The sequence below is a fragment of the Chlorocebus sabaeus genome, chromosome 20, assembly GCF_047675955.1.
Source record: "Chlorocebus sabaeus isolate Y175 chromosome 20, mChlSab1.0.hap1, whole genome shotgun sequence".
Lineage (NCBI taxonomy): Eukaryota > Metazoa > Chordata > Mammalia > Primates > Cercopithecidae > Chlorocebus > Chlorocebus sabaeus.
Window position 1 is genome coordinate 9,191,057 of NC_132923.1, and position 27,561 is coordinate 9,218,617.

Consider the following 27,561-nt stretch of genomic DNA (forward strand, 5'->3'; position numbering starts at 1 on the left):
GCTCTGTTGGCGGAGTTGCAGGGGCAACCTGTGAAGCAGAGGGGCCACTAATAGGTCTCACATTTTATAGGTAGAGAAGTGTCTGAATATGGATGTATACTGTTTCCCTTTGCTATTTTTGTTCAATTAAGTGTTACCACTGCTAGGAATTGGGTACCTGAATGGGAGTGGTATCCTCTTGAGTGCTTTTGGTAATAGGAATTTCTAGTTATGACTGTGCCCAGGTTCTCAGCCCTTGCTGCAGTCAATTAGGAGTATCAAGAAAGGCAGTTGGTCATAGGAGAGAGTAGATCTGAAAATGTCCAGTCATAGTTGCCAGAGTAGATGTTTTCCTAACTGTGGTATTAGACCCACAGTCACACTTCCCTAATTTCTAATGATTCCCTCTCTTCATCTGCTTCTGAAACCTTTCACTCTGTCCCCTCATTCCTCCCTGTGGTTCCTGTGCCTGTCCAGATGAGCTCTATGCCCAGAAACTGAAGTACAAGGCCATTAGCGAGGAACTGGACCACGCCCTCAATGACATGACCTCTATGTAACTATCTGACAGCAGAGTGGGGCTGGGATCTTGGCTTGTGGGTGGATGGGGGTACAAGCTATGCATAGTGGTGTGCTTTGGTTTTATCCTTTGGAAACTATAATCTCCACCCTCATCTTTGAAACATTGGTGCTGGTTATTTGTTTGGCAAAAGCTCTGGAGGCATGGCCGGGCGCGGTGGCTCACGCCTGTAATCCCAGCACTTCGGGAGGCTCAGGCGGGTGGATCACTTAAGGTCAGGAGTTGGAGACCATCCTGGCCAATATGGTGAAACCCCGTCTCTACTAAAAATATAAAAATTAGCCAGGTGTGGTGGCAGTGCGCCTTTAATCCCAGCTACTCAGGAGGCTGAGCCAGGAGAATTGCTTGAACCTGGGAGGCAGAGGTTGTAGTGAGCCAAGATCGTGCCACTGCACTCCAGCCTGGGCAACAGAATGAGACCCCATCTCAAAAAAACAAAACAAAACAAAAAAAACATTAAAGGCCGGGCACAGTGGCTCACACCTGTAATCCCAACACTTTGGGAGGCCGAGGTGGGCAGATGACTTGAGGCCAGGAGTTCAAGACCAGCCTGACCAACATGGCGAAACCCTGTCTCTACTAAAAAATATTTAAAAAGTTAGCCAGCATGGGCCGGGCGCGGTGGCTCAAGCCTGTAATCCCAGCACTTTGGGAGGCCGAGACGGGCGGATCACGAGGTCAGGAGATCGAGACCATCCTGGCGAACTCGGTGAAACCCCGTCTCTACTAAAAAATACAAAAAAAAAAAAAAAAAAAAAAAAACACTAGCCGGGCGAGGTGGCGGGCGCCTGTAGTCCCAGCTACTCGGGAGGCTGAGGCAGGAGAATGGCGTGAACCCGGGAGGCGGAGCTTGCAGTGAGCTGAGATCCGGCCACTGTACCCCAGCCCGGGCGACAGAGCGAGACTCCGTCTCACAAAAAAAAAAAAAAAAAAAAAAAAGTTAGCCAGCATGGTGGCGCACATCTATAATCCCAGCTACTCGGGAGGCTAAGGCAGGAGACTCACTTGAAACCAGAAGATGGAGATTGCAGTGAGCCGAGATGATGCCACTGCAGTCCAGTCTGGGTTAAAGAGTGAGACTATTTAAGAAAAAAAAGCTCTGGAGGCAATTAATCTTGGATCAGAAGGAGAACCCTGACTGACTTGTAATTTTTATGTTTTGTATTCATAGTTTCTTCATTATGTTGTGATTTTTCTATTTGCTTCTCAAATTTAGTCTTCTCAGAAGGAATACTGCTAGAGGTAGAATCCATACAACTAAGGAAATAGGGCCCACAGAGCCAGGGACTTGGGCCCTGACACATTAAAATAAAATTCAGGCCTCCTGGGTGTGTTTAATTGGTTCCCTGATATTAAAGTTCAGGGAACTACCCAAGATGGGAAATAGCAAATTCACCTAAGAATTGAGCTGGGTCCCAGAAGCAAGCCAAGTGATAAACAGCACCAAAACGAGTTGTTGGGACTTCATCTGTTTGCTGTGGATCCCTGATCCTTGATGCTAATCTGCCTCTTTGTATCTTTCCCACTAACCCTGAAAAGAAGCCACATTTCTCAGGCTGAAGTGTCTGGCTCTCTTTTATTATTCCTGCTGCCACCTATTCCTTTTTTTCCTCTTCCTTTCTCCCAATTTGCTATCTAGATTGATGCTAGTCCTTCTCACCTAGAGTATCCTTACTTTTTCATGCAGATAATTATCACCGTTTCTGCTCTGTTCTGGATCTGCCCCCTTTACTCCTCGGGGAACCCAACGCCCCACTCTCGCTCTGGATTCCATTTGGGTCAGCCTGGCTGGTCCCCAAGGCATTAGGATGGAGGGACACAAAGCAACTTATGTATTTTCTTCCACCCCCACCCCAGATTAAAATGTTAAGCTGCTGGAAACCTCATGCCACCCTGCATTTGTGTCATTGACAAAGCTGCTGCTGTCCCTAAGAAGGAGCCTTGGGGGTGTGATGTGGGGAAGAGCTATCGTAGGCTCCCCCTCCTCTGACTTATATAATCAAAGCCACTTTTGTGTGTGTCTATTTTTTCTTGACATTTAAACTCAGCTGATCTGATTCTACCAGAGTGATGGATTTAGTACAGGTTCCTCAGGATAGTAATTTTAGTTACACGCCTCAAGCTGAACAAGATTAAATTCCTTATTTCTAGGTTTTTAAATCATCCCGTCTGCAGTGTTTCCATTCTCTCTTCAGGTCTTCCTCCTTTGGTGTGGTGTCATTGAGAAGCCATTGAGGTGACTCTCAATACACATTCCCCTTTTACTTGTGGTTCAAATGGAGCATCCTCAGAACACCCAGTGAACCCAATATATTATTGCTAAGATTGACTAATTATGTCAACCCCAGTCACAGAAAAATACACAAAGGATAGAATTCTCGACAGTTTTACTTTTTCTTCTTTAATCCTTTCTTACATATTTGAGACTTGCTACCATTTGTCTGCTAGTGTGTGACTAGTGGGATGTAAGACAAGTGATAAATTATTATTGGGAAAACTAAAATGGCCAATCATGCATATTTCAAATAATGTGCATGTGAGGCCAATGATTTATTACATACATAAATTTCTGCTAGTAAAATTTCCCTTGGTTCATATTGTGGAATCAAATATCAACATTTTAGAAATTCCCATTACAGGCTGGGTGCTGTAGTTTGCACCTGTAATCTCAGCACTTTGGGAGGCTGGGGCGGGTGGATCACCTGAAGTCATGAGTTCGAGACCAGCCTGGCCAACATGGTGAAACCCCATCTCTACTAAAAATACAAAAATTATCTGGGCTTGGTGGTGGGTGCCTGTAATTCCAGCTACTCCGGAGGCTGAGGCAGGAGAATCGCTTGCACCTGGGAGGAGGGGTTGCAGTGAGCCAAGATCGCGCCACTGCATTCCAGCCTGGGCGACAGAGTGAGACTCCATCTCAAAAAAAAGGAATTCCCATTCCAATTTACACAGCAGAGATTTCTTAATAGTATAGTGAATTACATTAATCCAAGCACCTAAGTGTTGTTCACTTAGTACTTTAGTTTCCCAGCAGGGTATGTATTTAAAATTTGCTTTTCTTTTAGCTGGGTGCAATGGCATGTGCCTATAGTACCTGTAGCTACTTAGGACACTGAGGCAGGAGGATTGCTTGAGCCCAGGAGTTCTGCACTGTAGTGTGCTATGCAGGTCAGGTGTCCTTACTAAATTAGGCATCACTATGGTGACCTCCTGGGAGTGGAGAACAACAAGGTTGCCTAAGAAGGGGTGAACTGGCCCAGGTCAGAAATGGAGCAGGTCAAAATTCCTGTGCTGATCAGTAGTGGGACTGCACCTGTAAATAGCCACTGTAGTACTCCAGCCTGGGCAACACAGCGAGATTCCATCTGTTAAAATTACTTTTGCTCTTCTTTTAAACAGATATAATCAGGCAGGGAAGTTTTCCTTAATCTAAAACTTTAAGTCTCATATCAAATTCAGGTTTCTTTTTGTGCATTCCATTTCTTATTGCTGCATAGCCTTTGAGATTAAGGTTCAGATTTCATTTATTCAACTGACACTTCCTGGTATCTTCTAGGTATAGGATATTAAGATGGAGACAGAAATAAAGATGGAGGCACCATTCCTACTCTCAAGTTGCTTAGAATCTACTAGGAGAGAGAACATACATAAAGCTACAGATACTGTGTGATGAGTGCCACAAATAATAGTGTTATGGGAGTTGAGTAGAGGGGAAGAGATTGATCCTAGTGGGGATGAATTAGAAAAACTCATGGAAGAAGGCATGTAATAGGTACTTCATAAACAAGTTACAACTTTTTTGTTTTTTTGTGGTTTTTTTTTGGAGATGGAGTTTGAGTCTTGTCACCTAGGCTGGAGTTCAGTGGCATGATCTCAGCTCACTGCAACCTCTGCCTCCCGGGTTCAAGCAGTTCTCCCACCTCAGCCTCCCGAGTAGCTGGGATTACAAGCACCTGTCACCACACCCAGCTAATTTTTGTATTATTAGTAGAGGTGAGGTTTCACCATGTTGGCCAGGCTGATCTCAAACTCCTGACCTCAAGTGATCCACCCACTTCAGCCTCCCAAAGTGCTGGAATTACAGGCGTGAGCCACTGCGCCCGACCAACATGTTAAACTTGCATATTCATTTTTATTGGGTTCCAAAAGTGGATTTTTGATAAGCAGAGTTGGGTCATGTGAGAGTGAATATTGAGCATTCCATTTATTTATTTATTTATGTTTCTCTTTTTAAGATGGAGTCTCGCTCTATGTTTCTCTTTTTAAGATGGAGTCTCGCTCCGTCACCCAGGCTGGATGGAGTGCAGTGGTGAGATCTTGGCTCACTGCAACCTCCGCCTCCTGAGTTCAAGCGATTCTCCTGCCTCAGCTTCCCGAGTAGCTGTGATTACAGGTACCCGCCACCATGCCCAGGTGATTTTTGTATTTTTTAGTAAGGATGGGGTTTCAGCATGTTGGCCAGGCTGGTTGCGAACTCCTGACCTCAAGTGATCTGCCCGCCTCAGCCTCCCAAAGTGTTGGGATTACAGGCATGAGCCACTGCACCTGGCCTGAGCATTCCATTTAAAGAGAAACAAAATAATAAAGGCATTGATAGAGATGAGAAGGCCACAATAGCTATAAAGTTAGATTTAGACAGAGTAGGGGACAGGGTTGTGTGTTAAAATCAGGCTGAGGAGTTATCATTTTACTTGGGAGGTAATGGGGATGCCACTGGAGATTTTGAACAGGAATATGCTGTGATCCGAATAGCATATAAGAAGAGTTAATTTGGTAACGAGTTTGCAGATTAGCAAAGTGATTCACTAACATGGTGTTTCCCACATTTCAGCCATTAACGTTACCATTTTTGATGGCTTTTTCCGTATCCACTGCTGCCTACGTTGAATAGATCAGATCTACTCATTTCCAAATTTATTTTATTCTTTTTTTTTTTTGAGACGGAGTCTCGCTCTGTCTCCCAGGCTGGAGTGCAGTGGCGCCATCTCGGCTCACTGCAAGCTCCGCCTCCCGGGTTCATGGCATTCTCCTCCCGAGTAGCTGGGACTACAGGCGCCCGCCACCTCACCCGGCTAGTTTTTTGTTTGTTTGTTTGTTTGTTTGTTTGTTTTTTGGTATTTTTTAGTAGACATGGGGTTTCACCGTGTTAGCCAGGATGGTCTCGATCTCCTGACCTCGTGATCCACCCGTCTCGGCCTCCCAAAGTGCTGGGATTACAGGCTTGAGCCACCGAGCCCGGCATTTTATTCTTACTTGACACAATTCTATTTTAAAATCAAAGGTTTGATATGTTAGTGTTTTTTCCTAATCACATTAAAGTAACTATAGCAGTGAATGTACCACACTTTGGAAAAAATTGGGTTAGGTTAATTCAGTTTTCTAGGAGAGAATAATCAGGGTCTGAGCTACAGTAGTGGCAGGAGAGATTGCGCTAAATAAAGACAGGCATTGTGAAAGGCCTGGCCACTTGATGTGAGGAGGAAAAGACAAGGATGACTGGTTTTAGAGTAGGAAAATGAGCCAGGTGCAGGCTCATGCCTGTAATCCCAGCATTTTGGGAGGCTGAGGTGAGAAGATTCCTTGAGTCCAGGAGTTCGAGACCAGCCTGGCAACAAAGTGAGACTCTGTCTCTACAAAATATTGTAAAAACTTAGCCAAACATGGTGGTGTGTGCCTGTAGTCCTATCTACCTGGAGGGCTGAAGCCAGAGAATCCTTTGAGCCCAGGAGTCTGAGGCTGCAGTGAGCTATGATCGTACTGCTGCACTCCATCCTGGGTGACAGAATGAGACCTCCCAAAAAAAGAGAGTAGGAAAATGGTAGGGTTAAAGATGTAAGGAGATCGTGTTGTCCTGGTTTGGGGAGCTGGGGGAAGGATAAGAAGATACGGCTGACAATCTGGCAGGTATCTAGGTGAAAACAAAATTCTAGGGCTTAAGGCAGAGAGGCTGACATAAGAGAGTTGGGAATCCATATGGGGTACAGGTAGTTTATGCCATAGAGGTAAATTAGAACCATAAAGGACAATTGCAAATATAAAAAAGAATTAAACAATGAGGAAAATGTTATGTAAGAGGAGGAGCCAAATGGAACTGATTGGAGGGAAAGAAGATGGATGAGTAGTTCTTTAAAAAGTTCCGGGTTGGATCGTTTCTAGTGGTTCTTCAACAGAGAGGCTGAGAAGGAAGATAACTGAAAATGGGACATTCACTGATACTTTAGTAATTTGAGGGTACATTTTGAGTGTTAAGAAGTCAAGAGGAGGAGTCATTTTCAGGAGCAAAGAGTGTATTGGTAGGAAGAAGAGTATATAGGCAATATAGTTTACTTTAGAGCAGAGTTTTCCAGCAGAACTTTTGGTAATGATGTCTAGTACATTAGCCACATGTGGCACTCAAAACGTGGCTAGTGTGGCTGAGGGGCTAAAATTTAATTGTATTTCATTGTAGTTCATTTAAATTTAATTAGCTACATGTGGCTAGTGGCTATTATGTTGGAAAATGCATTTCTAAATATTTAGATTCTGGGCAGAAGAAATTGGCTTTGACATGAAGAAAGGATTCTTAGAAAGGCAGGAAGTAGACCGGGTGCGGTGGCTCACGCTTATAATCCCAACAGTTTGGGAGGCTGAGGCGGGCGGATCACAAGGTCAGGAGATCAAGACCATCCTGGCCAATATGGTGAAAACCCATCTCTACTAAAAATACAAAAATTAGCTGGGTGTGGTGGCACGTGCCTGTAGTCCCAACTACTCGAGAGGCTGAGGCAGGAGAAAAAAAAAAAAAGGAGGAAATAAGAGAGAGAGAATGGGAGAAAAGTAAGACCTCTGATCTATGGTATCTCCTGTTTTCCCTGTGGTATGACTAGTGTGAGCAAGGATAGAGACCCACAAGCTGGGGTAGCAAAGTGAACAATGAAGTACTATGTAGTTAGTGCTAATGCTAAATTCATTCCTTTGTTTAAGTCTTAATATCCTTGCAGAAGCCATCCTGTGTTACTTGAGCCTGGACTAGTACTGGGGTGAAGTCAAGCATCAGAGTAAAACATTTGTCCCCTTAATGTTGCCCCTCCTCTTAATTTCTAAGAACCACAGGCCCATTTTGCCCTTGCTTGTTACCATCATTGAGATGAGGAATAAGGTGTGGTAACCCCATGTTATCTGATAGGTGCAACTGACCTATTCTGTTGGGCAGCTTTATCTTAGCCCCAACCAAAGCTCTTCCTTTCAGTGTGGCATTGGTTGAATACTATCCAGCTCCATGGGTTTTTTGTTTGTTTGTTTGTTTGTTTTCTTGAGACGGAATCTCGCTCTGTCACCCAGGCTGGAGTGCCGTGGCACAATCTCGGCTCACTGCAACTTCTACCTCCCAGGTTCAAGCAATTCTCCTGCCTCAGCCTCCCAAGTAGCTGGGATTACAGGCACACGCCAGCATGCCTATCTAATTTTTATATTTTTGTAGAGACGGGGTTTCACGTGTTGGTCAGGCTGGTCTTGAACTCCTGACCTCAAATGATCGGTCCGCCTCAGCCTCCCAAAGTGCTGGGATTACAGACGTGAGCCACGATGCCCGGCCTTTTTTTTTTTTTTTTGAGACGGAGTCTCGCTCTGTTGCCCAGTAGCATGATCTCGGCTCATTGCAAGCTCTGCCTGTCGGGTTTAAGTGATTCTCCTGCCTCAGCCTCCTGAATAGCTGGGATTACAGGCGTGCGCCACCATGCCCGGCTAATTTCTGTTTTTAGTAGAGACTAGGTTTCACCATGTTAGTCAGGCTGATCTCGAACTCCTGACCTCGTGATGCACCCGCCTCGGCCTCCCAAAGTGCTGGGATTACAGACTTGAGCCACTGCGCCCAGCCAGGGGGCTGTTTCTTAATTAGGTATATAGCAACTTTAACTAAGGAGCTAGTACTGATCTTAATTTTTAATAACTAGAGATAGCAGAGTTAGAAGCTATGTTCAAAGTGAGAGAACAGCTGCATTTGTCTTTCTGACCTCAGGCAATTCCTGGGGAACTCTGTGTTCTGGGATTTAGTCAGGCAATAAAATGCTCCCACTCCTTCTCTGTCTCTTTATTTCTTCCCTAAATAGAACAGAACTCTCATTGACCAGGCTGCTTTGAGGGATAAAGATCCTGATAACACTGCTGAGTGCGGTGGCTCATGCCTGTAATCCCAGCACTTTGGGAGGTGGGCAGATCACCTGAGGTCAGGAATTCAAGACCAGCCTGGCCAACATGGTGACACCCCATCTCTACTAAAAAAAAAAATACAAAAATTACCTGGCCGTGGTGGCAGGCACCTGTAATCCCAGCTGCTCAGGAGGCTGAGACAGGAGAATTGCTTGAACCTGAGAGGTGGAGGTTGCAGTGAGCCAAAATCGCACCTTTGCACTCCAACCTGGGCAACAAGAGTGAAACTCCGTCTCAAAAAAAAAAAAAAAAAAAAAAAAAAAAAAAGGATCCTGATAACATCCTTCTTTCCCAAGTGAGAATCACAGAAACTAACTTGGTTATAGGTATTATCTAAGTTCAGGCTGTTCATGAGATTTTTATGTAATGTAACATCACAGGAAGTTTGCGAGATTAGTTCACAAACACAAATTTCAACACCCATTATTTTGACAAGGATGCCCCAGTGAATAAGACTGGTCCAATCCCAGGCCTCATGAAGCTTATACACTGTTAATACAGTTTTGAGTATCCCTTATTCAAAATGCTTGGGGCCAGAAGTGTTTCAGATTTTTGCTTTTTTTTTTTTTTTTTTTTTTTTAATATTTGTATTATACTTACCAGTTGAGCATCCTAAATTCGAAAATCAGAAATTTATACCAGGCATGGTGATGCACACCTATAGTTCCTGCTACTCAGGAGACTGAAGCAGGAGGTGTGCTTGAGCCCTAGGAGTTCAGGGCTGTTGTGCACTATGATTAGGTCTATGAAGAGTCACCACACTCTAGCCTGGACAACATAGTAAGACCCCGTCTCTAACATATATATATATATATACACACACACACACACACACACACACATATATATACACACACACACACACACACACCCATATGTGTATGTAAAATCCAGAATACTCCAATGAGCATTTTCTTTGAGCATCATGTTGGCATTCAAAAAGTTTCAGATTTTGGAGCATTGGAGCATTTTGGATTTTGGACTTTCAGATTTGGGTTCTCAGCCTGTATAGTGTTTCTCAATGGTTAACGTTTGTCATTTAGAGTAGGACAGTTCTGTTGATGTACAGAACAATCCTGTGTATTGCTGTCCCCTGCCCAACAGATACCTGTATGGGCCTTCTAGTCATTGTGATATCAAAACCTCCCACACATACTCAAAATCTCCCCTCAGAGAGAAGAGTACACAATACCACTCCTATTGAGAACCATTGGTTTAATGGGAAGTGCAACTTTTAAAGGTTCACCCTGATTCTGCTCTTTAATACAGCTGGTATTTTTAGTCATTCTCTCCCAGGCTTTTTATACATGTATGCTTTCTGTTTTGATAGTGTGCATAAAGTGGCAAGTATTACTGGTACTATACTGGTCTCTAGCTTCCTGGTCAATCTGGGGAAAGCCTCAGCCCAGAAGGCAGGGTGCCTGAGCAATGCTCACATATGCAGATGATTTTAGGACAGAAAAGTATCTTTTTCCTGTCGAGGTCCTGAGACCGTTTTGAAACGGGCTGTAAAATATAGGGAGAAACTTATGAATTTCAGAGGTTGATGCTAGGAGTATACCAGGAAGAGTTTGGTTTTCCTGTCCCCAAACTTGTATTATCCCTGTGCTAGTCAGATGGATTTGAATCTTCCATATCCCACTATCTCTTTAAAGTGTGCTTCAAATAGAAAATCCAGATAAACTCGTTAGATTTGAGCACTTATCTGCTTGTATCAGGAATGCTTGCTAAATTGTCCTTTAGCCTGACTTTGTGAAAAAAGGAAACAACTTACTGGTAGCTAAATAAATACGGGATTTGTTTTTTAATCACATATATCTAGCCATGAGCAACTGTGGCCTGTTGTAGCTGGGCTTTCTGTGATTCTCTTGGTCTTTTCTCTTAAGATTGAAATATGCAACTCTAGTCATCACATCCATGTTGAAGGCAAGAGGGAAAGCTAAAGTTTTCCCAGAAGCCCCCAGCAGACTATCTTTCTACATCTTATTGGTTAAAACTGGATCATATGATCACCCCTAGCTGCAAGGGAGGCTGAAAAACAACAGGATAGTCTTGATTAACTTATACCAGTAATTTGCCTTCCCTGGGACTAGGCACACTATTTGTTGACTCTGACAGGTTTGGGGTTCTTTTAAAGAAGAAGAAGAAATTGAATATTGACTAGTCCTCTGAAATGGGTCTATCTCACAATATCTGTAACAAGAAGCATTAGAAAGTATAGGAGTGAATGAGTGTGGGGATATTTATCCCAGTCTACCAATTATAATGCTGTTTTGAATGCTTTCACAGAAAAATGTTCAGCTGTTCACTTCCGTTCCTTTCAAACCCTGATTATTGTGAACACATTTCTTCAAAGCCAACTATATTCCTTCCTTTGCCATTTCCCTTATTTCAGTTTCTCAACCCAGGGAATAAATATTGTGAAGAAAGTATTTTTTCTCCCTCAAAATGTTGTCCTACCAAATCGTCAGTCTGAATTTCCTCTGTTGGTCTTTCCACCAACTGACTGACTCTTACTGCCCTCTATCTGAATCCTCCTTGCATCCACCCTGCCTTACAGATGCATGTTATATATACCAGCTAGTTGAAAGACTCATAATTTACTTCTGGTACTCTACTAACTTTCCCTTTTTCTCTTTCTCCTCCTCTTTTCCTCTCCTTTTCTTGTGTTCCCCTCCTCTCCGTTGCTGCTGCAGAGCGTCTCTACAGCCAACTTGAGCGAAACCGCCTGCTTTCTAATGAGCTGAAGCTAACGCTGCATGATCTGTGTGACTGATGGGCAGGGCTCACTGATGCCCATTAAACTGAGCTTACTGCTCACACCACTGACCTGGACCCCAACAAAAAGCTGATTGTCTTTTTAAAAGTTATTATTTTGCCCTGAGCAAATTGCATTTTAATTGGGGCAGTTAGAATGTTGAAATCAACAGCATTGTAAAGTTGACCATTGTGAAGTTTTTGTCCCTTTAGAAGAGATTATGGGTGAAGAAGGGAGGGGCCTGAGATATTATAGTGAGAAAACTTGCGAGAATTTTGTTTTCCACCCTTATTTGCTGCTCTTTCACTTGTGCACTGACTGTAGGATATGTTCCCTTGCATGAATATTTCTAACAATAAAAGGACTGACTTGACAAGTTGTTGTAACTGCTTCATCTGCAGGCCCAGGGATGGGTCCTTCTGACTGGGTGGAAAAAAGGGAAGTGAAAGAAAAGTTGTGGGATATGAATATGGGTCTGTGTTGCCATCACCTTCTCTGAGTTGAAGATTTGAGTATTTTCCTCACCTCTTTAGAGCACTCAGAGTGGTTTGATTGCTAGACAGATTAGATTCTCCTTAATGTTCAGCTACTGATTTTCTTCCTGACATTTTCCCCTTTGCTTCCTTTTTCTGGTTTTATGTTTAATTTCAAGTAACTGTCACAAGCTAGTTCTGTTCAGTAGCTCTGCAGCAATCTCAAGGTTTGCTTACAACTACTTGTTTCACTAGTATTCTTGGCTTTGTTTTCTTTAGAGATTATTTGACTTAACTGTGAGCGCCCTTTTATTTATCCCATCAGTTACTACTTTGGCCTCTACTTTTTCGAAAAAACATGTAGTGCATGAGGATCTTCCTGTGCTCTTTATAATCTGAGATTCTGATGTTTCTGTTGTTTGCAATGTTCAAACTCCAGTGAACCATTTCAAGAGGGCAAAACCTGGAAAAGTGGATGGCTGATGCTTAAGGCTTGCTCTTTCATTGACTGAAAGCTGAAAGTGTTGGTTGGGTGTGGGAGGGAGAGGAAATGGCTGATAAGGGCCCTAACTCCCTCACCCAGGAAGTGCAGCAACACCTACAACTTCAGTAGGCAAGCCAAAGGCCCTACAAAACCGGATGATGTAATAGCTCACTTCTGTGGCTGAGAAAGCAGCTGCTTTATTAGTCCGCAGCTTTTCTGCAACAGGAGCAAGTCTCAAAGAGCAGGTGGACCTTGAAATTTACTTCTAGTTTTTGTAACTTCTCTTCTTTACCCCCATTAGATAAACTGAAATGCACCAAAGAGGAGCACCTCTGTACACAAAGGATGCTGGACCAGACTCTGCTTGACCTGAATGAGATGTAGAACGCCCCAGTCCCACCCTGCTGCTGCTCCTCCCTCTGACCCAGACTCCGCCTGAGGCCAGCCTGCCGGAAGCTGACCTTTAACTGAGGGCTGATCTTTAACTGGAAGGCTGCTTTCTCCTTACGCCGCCCCCTCCTTCCCTGTGTCTTTTTCGCCAAACTGTCTCTGCCTCTTCCCGGACATTCCAGCTGGGCTAGAGGCTGAGCACCTTTGGAAACAACATTTAAGGGAATGTGAGCACAATGCATAGTGTCTTTAAAAAGCATGTTGTGATGTACACATTTTGTAATTACCTTTTTGTTGTTTTGTAGCAAACATTTGTAAAACATTCCAAATAATTCCACAGCCCTGAAGCAGCAATCGAATCCCTTTCTCACTTTTGGAAGGTGACTTTTCACCTTAGTGCATATTCCCTTCTCCATAGAGGAGAGGAAAAGGTATAGGCCTGCCTTACTGAGAGCCAAACAGAGCCCAGGGAGACTCCACTATGGGAAACCTCATTGCTCTGTACAAAGTACTAGCTAAACCAGAAAGGTGATTCCAGGAGGAGTTAGCCAAACAACAAAAACAAAAAAATGTGCTGTTCAAGTTTTCAGCTTTAAGATATCTTTGGATAATGTTATTTCTATTTTTATTTTTTTTTCATTAGAAGTGACCAAATTAAGATAGTAAGACCTCTGAGACCAAAATTTTGTCCCATCTCTACCCCTCCCCACTGCTTAACAGAAAGGATCATGTGCCCCTTACGTTGAGGTGACCACTTAATTGCTTTCCTGCCTCCTTGAAAGAAAGAAGATTGTGTTTTTGCCACTGATTTAGCCATGTGAAACTCATCTCATTACCCTTTTCTGGGTTTGAAGCTGCTGTCTCTAGAAGTGCCATCTCATTGTGCTTTGTATCAGTCAGTGCTGGAGAAATCTTGAATAGCTTATGTACAAAATTTTTTAACTTTTATATTATTTTGAAACTTCGCTTCTTTGGGTTTGTGGCACCCTGGCCACCCCATCTGGCTGTGACAGCCTCTGCAGTCTGTGGGCTGGCAGTTTGTTGATCTTTTAAAATTTCTTTCCCTACCCAGTCCCCATTTTCTGGTAAGGTTTCTAGGAGGTCTGTTTAGGTGTACATCATGCAGCTTATTGGCTTAAAATGTTACTCTCCTTTGATGTGGTCTCCTTGGGGCCGATTGGGAGAAAGAGAAATCAATAGTGCAACTGTTTTGATACTGAATATTGACAAGTGTCTTTTTGAAATAAAGAACCAGTCCCTCCAACCCTCAGACCTATTTGACTTTTCTTTATTAAAACTAAATGTGCTTTCTCCACAGAAGCTATGAAGTTTGGGTTAAAAATCGCATCTTTGTGGGTGGTAGCAACAGGATTTATTATTTATTATTATTATTATTTTTGAGACGAAGTTTCTTTCTTCTTGCCCGGGCTAAAGTGTAATGGCTCAATCTCAGCTCACTGCAGCCTCTGCCTCCTGGGTTCAAGAGATTCTGCCTCAGCCTCCCGAGTAGCTGGGATTACAGGCACCCGCCACCATGCCCGGCTAATTTTTTATATTTTAAGTAGAGACAGGGTTTCACCATATTGGCCAGGCTGGTCTCGAACTCCTGACCTTCAGGTGATCCACCTGCTTCGGCCTCCCAAAATGCTGGTATTACAGGCGTGAGCCACTGTGCCCAGCCGGAGCAACAGGATTTAATATAGAGAAAATGTTTATTTTCATCATCTGTAAAATGGAGATTAGAAAGAACAATGTGCTGGGCCTTTTATAGGTTAACATAGACATCTCAGGCTGAACTATACATTTTCCTTCACAACCATATTAATCCTTATAAACTGGATTTATTATGCTCCTTAATGTATAATGCTGATCACTACTATAAATGTATGGTTTTAACCAACTGTACTGAAACAGCCTTTGAGTTTATATTCTGTTTGGGTATTTGGAGAAAACAAGTTAACAAGAAGTGCTCTCAGAGGATTTGCTTAGAGGCTGGCTTTGTGAGTGGATAACTTTCAAAGCTGCCTTTGAGACGCCAGTGTCTGGCGTTTCCTGCATTCTGGCCTGAATGCTGGACGTGAATCTGACTTCTAGTAAAAATACACAGTTCCCTTGACAAAGTCGAGCTGTTTATCCCAGAGACTGCACAACTTTCCGTTTATAGGCATAGACCAATGCTGACTGGAAATCATTGCAAAAAGTTTTTTTTTGTCGGGTGGAGGGTGTGGTGTTAAGATAAACGGTGTGCAACAGAAGAAATTAAACTGGAAGAAATTAAAGGTTTTTTAAGACTTTTCTGCTTGTTCCTTACTGTTAAAAAGGTCTGCCATCCAGTATTTAGGAAAGACCTTTAAGAGAGTTTGAGGTGTTTTAGCTGGGTTTGTGCCAAAAGTTTCCATTATATTGGCTTGCTGAAGGACAGCATTTTTTTTTTTTTTATTTTTTGAGATGGACTCTCGCTCTGTCGCCCAGGCTGGAGTGCAGTGACGGGATCTCTGCTCACTGCAAGCTCCGCCGCCTCCTGGGTTAACGCCATTCTCCTGCCTCAGCCTCCCTAGAAGCTGGGACTACAGGCGCCCACCAAAGCGCCCGGCTAAGTTTTTTGTGTTTTCAGTAGAGATGGGGTTTCACCAGGATGGTCTCGATTTCCTGACCTCGTGATCCGCCCGCCTCGGCCTCCCAAAGTGCTGGGATTACAGGTGTGAGCCACCGCGCCCGGCAGGGCTGCGCTTAAAAATGCCCACACTTCCGAGCAAGAAGCAGGTCCCATCCCCCTCTGCTGACGTCACGCCTGTGGATTGGCTGATGGAGCTGTGAGCGCGGCTGTAGTTGAGCGCTGGGAACCCGAAACCTGGCAGTCGCCATGACTGGCTCTCCGGCGTCATCAAGCTGCCGAGGCTTCAAGCTCTTTTTCTTCTTGCCCCTACACCGCCTCCTGTTGTTGTTTCTGGTTTTGCTTGGGACCCTGGCCAACAAACTTAACGTGCCACAGGTGTTGCTACCCTTCGGCCGAGAGCCAGGAAGGGTGCCTTTCCTGCTGGAGGCGCAGCGGGGCTGCTACACTTGGTGAGCGGTGGTGGGTGACAAGGATATGCACCCTCACCATCCAGTAAGGGTGAGAGGGGTTCCCTCTGTAAGATCCCACAGGGAAACCGTGTGGGGCCACGTGAAGGGGCCTAGCCAGTAGGGAAGGAGAGTGTGATGTCAGTGAAGGTGGCGAGGAGCAGACACTTGGGCGTGGCGTGTCCTACTCATGTGGTATATCCTCCAGCTGTGTGACGATCTTCCAGACGTGTGAGGAATTCTCGGGATGTGGGACTGGACTTTTCTCTGTGTTGGGAAGGGGTGGTCACTAGGAGCAGCTGTCAGGGTAAAGGGAAGCCCAGTGTTGGAGGCGACAGGTACTGATGACTTACAATGTAAACAACTAGAGTAAGAGGAAGTTCCTCATATCTGAGGAAATTTCTATAGGAACAGGAAAACTTGGGGTGCGAAGGGTCCCCACTAACTATAGATGAGCCATTCAATGTGAGAAGGACTTAAAACACAACAGCCAAGTATTGGGGGTTAACTAAGCACTTTGCATGTATTAACTCATTTGCTTTTTACAGTCTTGTGAGGTAAGTACTATTACTCCCATTTCACAGACGAGGAAAGTGAGGCCCAGAGACTATGAAGTGTAAAATTCTGGGAATGTGAGAAGATTCATCGTGGGTGGAGATGAGATCTGTCTGTATTATCAAAATTGCCCCATTTATAAAAGGGTACCCACTTGAAGTGTGAGGACAGGGGGTACACACAACTCCGGGATAATGACTTCCTGACTGAAGGTGGAAGAGACATGATTTTCTAGTGTGAGAGGACCCAATGATGGGTTATGTGGTTGCCTAAGGTGTGAGAGAACCTAACTGAAGTGAGCTTCAGGATGCCAGTGCATTCATCCTAGATGGAATAGATACCCCTTTGCCATCTCCTAGGAGAAGCAATGAGGTTCGTTCAGAGTGTAAATTCACCTCTCATTGTATGAGGAAGTAGAAGGAAAGTGGGCTTGTAAGATGATCCAGTGTGATGTGTGTGTTTCCTGACCGTGAGGGTGATGCAAGGCATCTTTCCAGCATTGAAAGCCATTTCTTCTATCGCTCCAAAAATATTAATGAGGCCGGGCATAGTGGCTTATGTCTGTAATCCCAGCACTTAGGGAGGCCAAGGTAGTAGGATTACTTGAGGCCAGGGGTTTGAGACCAGCCTGATCAACATAGTGAGACCCTGTATCTATTTAAAATAAAAACATTCAGCTGGGTGCAGTGGCTCACGCGTGTAATCCCAGCACTTTGGGAGGCCGAGGCAGGCGTATCGCTTGAAGTCAGGAGTTCAAGACCAGCCTAGCCAACATGATGAAAGCCCGTCCCTACTAAAAATACAAAAATTAGCAGGGCATGATGGCAGGCACCTGTAATCTCAGCTACTTGAGAGACTGAGGCAGGAGAATCGCTTGAACCCTGGAGGCGAAGGTTGCAGTGAGCTGAGATCACCCTGCTGCACTCCAGTTTGGGCGACAAAGTGACTCCATCTCAAAAACATAATAATAAATAAAAATAAAAACACTTATGAATGTTTTTGGTATTCGAGTTGGACTCACACCTCATAATTTAGACAACTTTTCCATCCTAGATATCAGCAGCCTGGTTTCTAGGATTGAAGGAAACTTTCCTCAGAGTATGAGAGAGTCCCATCTCATTACTAGAAACACATCAGTCCTATTTCTGCATACTGAAGGAAGAATATAACAATCTTTAAAAAAAATATATTAGGCCGGGCGCGGTGGCTCAAGCCTGTAATTCCAGCACTTTGGGAGGCCGAGACGGGCGGATCATGAGGTCAGGAGATCGAGACCATCCCGGCTAACACGGTGAAACCCCGTCTCTACTAAAAAATACAAAAAATTAGCCGGGTGAGGTGGTGGGCGCCTGTAGTCCCAGCTACTGGGGAGGCTGAGGCAGGAGAATGGCGTAAACCGGGGAGGCAGGACTTGCAGTGAGCTGAGATCCGGCCACTGCACTCCAGCCTGGGCGACAGAGCGAGACTCCGTCTCAAAAAAAAAAATATTGAGGGAGGGATATTTCTGAGACTTTGCTCAAAGGATCATTGGGAAAGTTCTGATCAATCTCTCACTTTAATTATCACATCCCTAAGGGATGTTCCTGCTTTAAAAAGTGTCATTTACATATACCTGGTAGTATGTAACGTGGAAGAAGGATGAGAATCTATGTTCCACCAAAAGTTAATTTTAACCCACCTATTTCATAGTCTTAAGAATTTTGTTCTGGCAGGCATTCCACCCATCATGATGCAGTTACTGTTGAGCCTTTATATGAAAATGGCACCTTGTGTTCCCAAAAAGCTGTACTCATTGCTGAATCTACGCAACCGATACGCCTCAGCAGTATTATTCTTGCTCGAGAAATAGGTATGTTGAGAGCAAAAACACTTATCACTTTGTCTGGGGTAGAATAATCTGGTATTTTGTATAGATGGTTAACACAAATGGTGTTGGCTTCAAATGATTAAGAGGGAGAATAAATGATCCTAGCCAGCTGCAGTGGCTGACGCCTTTAATCCCAGCACTTTGGGAGGCTGAGGCAGAAAGATTTCTTGAGCTCAGGAGTTCAAGAACAGTCTGGGTAATATAGTGAGACTTGTCTCCACAAAAAAAAAAAAAAATTATGGCAGAGAGTGGTGGCTCACGCCTGTAATCCCCCCACTTTGGGAGGCCGAGGTGGGTGGATCACCTGAGGTCAGGAGTTTGAGACCAGCCTGGCCAACATGGCAAAACCTCGTCTCTTCTAAAAATATAAAACAATTAGCCGGGCGTGATGGTGCACGCCTGTACTCCCAGCTACTCGGGGAGGCTAAGGTGGGAGAATTGCTTGAACCCGGGAGACAGAGGTTGCAGTGAGCCAAGATCACGCCACTGCACTCCAGCCTTGGTGACAGAGGGAGACTCCATCTCAATAAAATAAAATAAAATAAAATTAAGATAAAATAAAAATGAAGAGTATTAGGCAGGATTTTCTTTCTTTTCTTTTCTTTTTTTTGACGGAGTTTCACTTTTGTTGCCCAGGCTGGAGTACAATGGCACCATCTCGGCTCCCTGCAGCCTCTGCCTCCCGGGTTCAAGTGATTCTCCTGCCTCAGCCTCCCGAGTAGCTGGGATTACAGGCATGTGCCACCATGCTCGGCTAATTTTGTATTTTTAGTAGAGACGGGGTTTCTCCATGTTGGTCAGGCTGGTCTCGAACTCCCGACCTCAGGTAATCCACCTGCCTCAGCCTCCCAAAGTGCTGGGATTACAGGCATTTTTTTTCCTAAAAAAAAAGAAAACTGTGCCTGGACAGCGTTATTTTTTTTTTTTTGAGACAGGGTCTTGCTTTGTTGCACAGGTGGTAGTGCAGTGGCACGACAGTAGCTCACTGCATCCTGCCTGGCCTGCACAACATAGTGAGACTCCATCTCTAAAAACAATAATGATAAATAAATTAAAGAATTTTAAAAAACGACCTAAAACCTACTCTTAAGTGGACTTTGCAATTAGATATAACTAATCTGTTTTTGTTTCCAGCTTTGGAAAATTTCCTAGTACTTCTGAGTCATCACTTTTCCCCCACTCTCTTTAACCTTTTGGTTCCTAGGGAATAAGAGTCCTCTACTATTGTTCACCAGATTTTTTTCCAACTACTAACACCTATTCTACAAATTTTGATACTGGCCCTCTTAATGTTTTCTCATGTACAGTCAGTGACAACTATGCCTTGACTGCTGCCTGGCTGAGAGCACTTGTAAGATGTCATCAATTATAAGATAAATCCCAACTGCAGAGATGTTAAAAGATAAAAAAGGAGTGTCTAAGAATCAATGAAATATGGTATGAAATTCTCAAATATAAGAATCTTTGAAGACCATGTCATGCAGGGTAGCTTAAAAGGATAGAGAAGGATACGAAAGTCAGAAAAAACAAAAAACGTTGATTTGGTCACATATGCTATTTTAAAAATGTAATCATTTTTAACTACACAAATTCATTCTGATATAAACAAATTCGCAGAAGTACTAGGAAAAATGTCAAACCTGGCTCTCAGCTTAACTTCATCTGACTTGTGACTAATTTTCCAAAATTAAGTATCCTTAAATCAACTTTCCCAATTTTACTATTAATACAATTGTGTACGTAGATGAGATCCCCAGTGGTAAGGGTCAGTCTTGGTGTCCTACTAGGAGCATCTGAATGGGAGCAAGTAGTATGAAAGGGGTGGGATTGGGCATTTTAAAAGGGAAGTACATGCCTAAGAGAAATTGTTCATTAATTCATTGGACAAATATCTATTGGGTTGCCTACTTTATAAGGCATATATAGAGATAAAAAGATTTAAGCTTGCCATTGGCATTTAAGTCCTTTGTTTTTTTGGGGTGGAGTCTTGCTCTGTCATCCAGGCTGGAGTGCAATGGCGTGACCTTGGCTCGCTGCAACTTCCACCTCCTGGGTTCAAGTGATCCACCCGCCTTGGCCCCCCAAAGTGCTGGGATTACAGGCGTGAGCCACCGTGCCCGGCCTTAAGTGCTTATTATAAAATTTTGTTTATGATGGTTTTGGTGATAGTATAGTAAAGAAGGTGGCTGTGACAAAGATGATGGATAGACTTGAGGTAAGAGACTTGAGTGCAATGGTGTGATCTCCGCTCACCACAACCTCTGTCTCCCAGGTTCAAGCGATTCTCCTGCCTCACCCTCCCGAGTAGCTGGGATTACAGACATGTGCCACCACTCCCAGCTAATTTTATATTTTTAGTAGAGACGAGGTTTCTCCATGTTGATCAGGCTCATCTCGAACTCCCAGCCTCAGGTGATCCGCCCACCTCAGCCTCCCAAAGTGCTGGGATTACAGGTGTGAGCCACTGCACCCAGCCTTGCCCCACTAACTTTTTGTAGAGGTGGGGGTTTCACCATGTTGCCTAGGCTGGTCTCAAACTCTTGGACCTAAGCAATCCACCCACCTTGGCCTTTCAAAGTGCTGGGATTACAGCCATGAGCCACCACACCCAGCTGAGAGCATGATTTTAGGTGAAAAAGCTCACAGGGCAGATGAAGAAAAGGTCTGGACAACTGAAGTAATGTGGAGCTGTAAATAAAAATGTTATATTATTTAATAAAGTTGTATTCTCTTCACTTTAAAAGTTAAATGTTTGGTATTTCTCCTGATCATTCTAAATTTACTTGTAAATCAACCAAAGTAATTCCATTTATTTATTATTTTTTATTTTTTGGGACAGGGTTTCACTCTGTCGCCCAGGCTGAAGTTCAGTGGCACAAACGTGGCTCATTGCAGCCATGACCTCCTGGGCTCAAGTGATTCCCCTACTTCAGCCTCCTGAGTAGCTGGGACTACAGGGGGGCACCACTAGGCCTGGCTAACTTTTTTTATTTTTTGTAGGGATATGGTGGTGGGGTTGCTCAGGCTGGTCTTGAACTCCTGGGCTCAAGCAATCCTGCTTCAGCTTCCCAAAGTGTTGAGCTTATAGGCGCGGGCCATTGTACTGGGCATTTTTTTTCTTTATGGTCAATGACCTTGTATTGAAAAGTTTTCTAGGCTGGGCACAGTGACTCACGCCTGTAATCCCAGCACTTTGGGAGGCCAAGGCGGGTGGATCACCTGAGGTCAAGAGGTCGAGACCAGCCTGCCCAACATGGTGAAACCCTGTCTCTACTAAAAATGCAAAATTAGCTGGGTGTGGTGGCGGGCGCCTGTAATTCCAGCTACTTGGGAGACTGAGGCAGGAGAATCGCTTGAACCCTGGAGGTGGAGGTTGCAGTGAGCCAAAATGGCATCACTGCACTCCAGCCTGGGCGACAAGAGCGAAACTACTTCTCAGGAAAAAAAAAAAAAAAGTTTTCTGCTGTTGAGGTAGTCAGATGAGTAAGCATTGTGTGTACAAGGCTTTTTATATTTTTATGTAAGGTCACAGCTGCTTCTGTTTGCCATTGTGCTACACATTTCTCTACTGAAAAGGGGGCTTTAGTTTCTCATTTGACAAGTGCTAGATTATTCAGTGCCTGATTATCAAGTTATGGATTACCTAAACTTAGCCTCCCTCCCTTCCTTCCTTCCTTTGCCATCCTGGAACACTTCCTTAGTGGTAATTCTACCAGCAGATCCTGTGAGATTTCAACTTACCTTGTTGTTTTTTGTTCACAGACCCCATGTCTTTGTCTTTAATTTTTTTAACTTGGGGTTCTGTTTGTCAGTTAAATGTTAATCAAGTAGAAGGCTAATTTAATTTTAAAACTTTTAAATTTAAAAATGATTTTAGATTTACAAAAGAGATGTAAAGATAATGCAGAAAGTTCCCATATACCCTTTACCCAGTTTGCCCTAATGTTTCACTAATCTTCTCTAGGATTCAATTAAAGATACCACATTGCTAAACTAAGTTGTCATATTTCCTTTGTCTCCTCCAATCTGTGAGTTTCTCAGTCACTTTTCTCTTGAGACAGAGTCTGTCTCTGTCACCCAGGCTGGAGTGCACTGGCACTATCTGGGCTCACTGCAACCTTTGCTTCCAGGTTTCAAGTGATCTGCCCACCCCAACCTCCCCAGTAGCTGGGACTGCAGGCACACAATACCATGCCCAGCTAATTTTTGTAAAGATGGGGTGTCACCATGTTCAGCCTTTCAGTCACTTTTGATGCTTTTTTTTTTTTTTTTTTCTGAGACTTGCTCTGTTTCCCAGGCTGGAGTGCAATGGTGCAATCTCGGCTCACTGCAACCTCTGTCTCCTGGGTTCAAGCGATTCTCCTGCCTCAACCTCCTGAGTAACTGGGATTATAGGCACGTGCCACCATACCCAGCTAATTTTTTGTATTTTTAGTAGAGACAGGGTTTCACCATGTTGGCCATGTTGGCTGGGCTGGTCTCGAACTCCTGACCTAGTGATCCACCCACCTCAGCCCCCCAGAGTGCTGGGATTACGGGCATGAGCCACCGTGCCCGGCCTTGACACTTAATGAGTATTGGGTGGCCTGGCATGGCTCACCTCTGTAATCCCAGCACTTTGGGAGGCCGAGGTGGGCGGATCATGAGGTCAGGAGTTCGAGACCAGGCTTGCCAACATGGTAAAACCCCATCTCTACTAAAAATACAAAAAATTAGCCAGGCTTGGTGGTGTGTGCCTGTAATCCCACTTACTCTGGAGGCTGAGGCACAAGGATTGCTTAAACCCCTGAACCCCAGAGACAGAGATTGCAGTGAGCCGGATTGCACCACTGCACTGTGACAGAGAGAAGCTTTGTCTAAAACAAAAACAAAAAAAAAACAGTGTTGGGCTGAGGGCACTAGCTCAGGAGGCCTGTAATCCCAGCACTTTGAGAGGCTGAAGCAGGAGGAACACTTGAGCCCAAGAGTTCAAGACGAGCCTGGGCAACATTAGCAAGACCAAGTCTCTACTAAAAAAAAGAAAAGAAAATGTTAGCCAGGCATGATGGTACGTGCCTGTAAACCCAGCTACTCAGGAGGCCAAGGCTGGAGGATTGCTTGAGTCCAGGAGTTTGAGGCTGCAGTGAGCCACGATCGAACTGCTGCATTCCAGAGACCTTGTTTAAGGAAAAAAAAAAAAAAAGAGTACTGGTCAGATGTTGTATATAGAATGTTTCTCAATTTGGGTTTTTCTCATGATTAGCCTGGGGTTATGGATTTTGAGGGAAAAAACCCACAGAATTGAAGAGCCCTTCCCATTGCATTATTTCAGGGGGTTCATGATATCCGCATGATTTATCACTGGTGGTGGTAACCTTGATCACTTGGTTAAGGTGGTATCTGTCAGGTTTCTCCACTGTAAAGTTACCATTTTCCCCTTTGTATATGCTATTCATTAAAAGTGGCCATGAAGCCTAGCCTACAATTTAAAGGAAGGGGGATTGGCCTGGACAACAAAGTGAGACCCTGTCTCTACAAAAAATTAAAAATTAGCCAGGCGCAGTGGCATGCACCTATAATCCCAACCACTCAGGGGGCTGAGGTGGGAGGATCACTTGAGCCCAGGAGTTCGAGGTTGCAGTGAGCGATGATTGTGCCACTGATCTCCAGCCTGGGTGACAGAGTGAGACCCTGTTTTTAAAAAAACAAAACAAAAATACAGGAAGGAGAATTAACCTTTGCCTCTTGGAAGGAGGAGTGCCAAAGAATTTGTGCACATGTATTAACCACTACAATAACTAATAAATATTTGATGGAGATACTTTGATGTATCCTGTTTCTCCTTGAAGCTTTACCCACTGATTTTAGTGTTTATTCATGAATCTTAGGAATCATAGTACTGTGTTGTTCTTTTTTTTTTTTTTTTTTTTTTGAGATGGGATCTTGCTCTTGCAGTGGCATGGACTCAGCTCACTGCAACTTTGACCACCCAGGCTCAAGCGATTCTTCCACCTCAGCCTCCCAAGTAGCTGGGACCATAGATGTGTGCCACCACACCTGGCTAGATTCTTTTTATTATTTGTAGACATGAGGAGGTCTCACTATGTTGCCCAGGCTGATCTTGAACTCCTGGGCTCAAGGGATTTCCCTCATATCTTCTATACTTATTAACTAGTATTCTTCTGAAAGAAAGATGTCTTACATCTTACAAATAGCTTCTTCCCAGTTAATTTATTCAATTATATATGTCAGTATGGGTTCCTGAGTATTTATTTAATTTTGGGGCTATATTTCAATATTATAATTTATTCTGCTATTCCAGTTTTTCCAGCTTTGGCCATTGGGGGCTCTTTCAGGTTGGCTCCTATGTCCTTTGAAATTGCCCTTACCTTTTGTTTAATTTTCGTGACTGATTGATTAATTGTACTTTCTTACTTTTTAGTTCTATGAGATGGGCCAGGGTCATATTAGCCATTTCTTCAAGGAGTCCTGGTTTGTTATATTAAAGAATTATATTTAGTGCCTGTAATCTCAGCAGTTTGGGAGGCTGAGGTAGGAGGATCGCTTGAGGTCAGGTGTTCTAGACTAGCCTGGGTAACGTAGCAAGACTCCATCTCAACAACAACAAGAATTATATTTAGAAACCAAGATCTGGGTGCCAGTGTGCTTGTTGCTACTGGTGTATCCACTGCTTCTAGGCCCGCTCAGCAAACATAACTAGGAAATATATGTATATATGCTAATCATGTATATACATATATCTACACTTATTTCTATATCTATCTGCATAGATATTAAAATAAACATGAGCTCATACTGATATCTTCAATTCTAATCTTGGAGCTTAGGGCTTATGCTAGCCTTCCCACCTTGTTTATTTTAACTTCTTTCTCTGACAGGGAGAAAACTGACTTTCATTACCTATGATGTATTTACTTATTTGTTCAATTCTATTGTCTATATAAAGTCATTTCGGTCGGGCACAGTGGCTCACGCCTGTAATCCCAGCACTTTGGGAGGCCGAGGTGGGCGAATCACAAGGTCAGGAGATCGAGACCATCCTGGCTAACTCGGTGAAACCCCGTATCTACTAAAAATACAAAAAATTAGCCGGGCGTGGTGGCGGGCACCTGTAGTCCCAGCTACTCGGGAGGCTGAGGCAGGAGAATGGCGTGAACCTGGGAGGCGGAGCTTGCAGTGAGCCGAGATGGCGCCACTGCACTCCAGCCTGGGCGACAGAGCGAGACTCCATCTAAAAAAAAAAAGTAGTTTCAGGATGAGTAATTCAATTTTTAATATTTCTTGTGAAAGGAAGCATACCATTTTCTGAAATAAGCATATTTTAGTGTACCTTAGCCCTTGTTGAGGGGCATTTACCTCTATTATCTGATTAACATTCTCCTTTGTTTTTTTTTCAATGTTTAATTTTTTTTTGTAGACGGAATCTCGCTCTGTCGCCCAGGCTGGAGTGCAATGGCACAATCTCGGCTCACTGCAACCTCTGCCTCCCAGGTTCAAGCAATTCTCCTGCCTCAGCCTCCCAAGTAGCTGGGACTACAGGCGTGCACCACCACACCTGGCTAATTTTTGTATTTTTAGTAGAGACAGGGTTTCACTATGTTGGCCAGACTGGTCTTGAACTCCTGACCTCAGGCGGTCTGACCGCCTTGGCCTCCCAAAGTGCTGGGATTACAGGTGTAAGCCACTGCGCCCAGCCAATTTTTAATTTTAATTTTTAATTTTTTTTTTTTTTTTGAGACAGAGTCTTACTCTGTCACCCAGGCTGGAGTGCAGTGGCCTGCAGTGCAGTGGCACAATCTCAGTTCACTGTAACCTCTGCCTCCTGGATTCAAGCAATTCTGTCTCAGCCTCCTGAGTAGCTGGGATTACAGGCATGCACCACCATGCCCAGCTAATTTTTATATTTTAATAGAGACGGGATTTCACCATGTTGGTCAGGCTGGTCTCAAACTCCTGACCTCAGGTGATCCACCTGCCCTGCCTCAGCCTCCCAAAGTGCTGGGATTACAGGCATGAGCCACTGCACCCGGCCTCTCTTTTGATTTTAAAATTCCGTAAAAGCAGATCTATGGCTGGGGACAGAGTTTATCCCTGATGTTTACTGGTAATTTTGGGTCATTGGAAAGTGGTAGTAACTTTGCTTTTTAGTTTTTTTGAATGAAGCTAAAACTAAAAATGTTACGATAGAGTGGAACAGCTATATAGACAGTTCTCAAATACATGGCAGATGTGGTAGGAGAGAGTGCTGTTAAAATATAGTGGTACAAAACAATTTTTATTTCATTCTCATTTTATTCTGTACTGTTTCAATTAGTGTTTCTGAATTTCATTATGGGTATATTGACTAGAACTCTGGTTGGACTGGGACTCTAACTAGATCTAATACAGTGGTTCCCAGGCTTTTTAATCTCATGGCCCAGAAGAAAAAATAACTGAAATAAAGGAAAAGAGAAAGAGATAGAGAAGTTTAATGATAGGACCAACTTACAGTTGCCACCGTTTTACTTTCCTAAATACATTTTTTAAAATCTAACACCATTATTTCAAAAAAGAAAATTTTTTATCATTTTAAAAGTAAGACATATGAATAAAGTATAATTCTGTAATATGACTACAACTTAATTTTATTATTCACTTTTATTTTATTTTATTTATTTTTTTTGAGATGGAGTCTCGCTGTGTCGCCCAGACTGGAGGGCAGTGGCACAATCTCAACTCACTGCAACCTCTGTCTCCTGGTTTCATGCCATTCTCCTGCCTCAGCCTCCCGAGTAGCTGGGGCTGCAGGTGCCTGCCACAACGCCAGGATAATTTTTTTGTATTTTTAGTACAGACGGGATTTCACTGTGTTAGCCAGGATGGTCTTGATCTCCTGACCTCGTGATCTACCCGCCTTGGCCTCCCAAAGTGCTGGGATTACAGGCATGAGCCACTGTGCCCAGCCTATTATTCGCTATTTTAAAATTTTTATTTGTTATCAGGATCTTGAAGAATTTGGAGAAAAAAATTAAAATTTTTATTTTTCTCATATTTCCATGGATGTGTAAAAACATCATCATAGATCAGTGTTTTGGAATCTCTGGTCTAGTGCCTCTTGTTATAAAGAAAGGCTCTTATATATCTTGTTATTATGCTATTTTCTTCCATAGGTAAAAGCAGCTGTCATAGTCTTTCTTTTTCATAATCTTTAGAATACAGTTTTGAGTATTTGAGACATTTAATAGA

General features: G+C 43.6%; 2 protein-coding genes across 6 annotated transcripts in view; both read left to right on the forward strand.

Annotated features, from left to right (window-relative positions):
• Positions 1-14,115, forward strand: part of TPM3 (tropomyosin 3) — a 28,104-nt gene extending 13,989 nt beyond the window's left edge. For 3 of the 5 annotated variants that reach the window (XM_007977005.3, XM_007977008.3, XM_007977014.3), the window contains one exon: positions 12,763-14,115. In XM_007977005.3, coding sequence (XP_007975196.1) covers positions 12,763-12,845 — 83 coding nt within the window. In that variant the 3' untranslated portion in view covers positions 12,846-14,115. Of the gene's footprint in view, positions 1-456; positions 11,881-12,762 lie in introns of those variants that run through there. The other 2 variants (XM_073008361.1, XM_073008362.1) reach the window with 2 other exon arrangements.
• Positions 14,116-15,137: 1,022 nt separating this feature from the next.
• Positions 15,138-27,561, forward strand: part of NUP210L (nucleoporin 210 like) — a 168,165-nt gene continuing 155,741 nt past the window's right edge. Inside the window, exons 1-2 of the mRNA XM_073008364.1 lie at positions 15,138-15,917; positions 18,182-18,318. Of these exons, the coding sequence (XP_072864465.1) occupies positions 15,715-15,917; positions 18,182-18,318 (340 nt within the window). The 5' untranslated portion in view covers positions 15,138-15,714. The remainder of the gene's footprint in view (positions 15,918-18,181; positions 18,319-27,561) is intronic.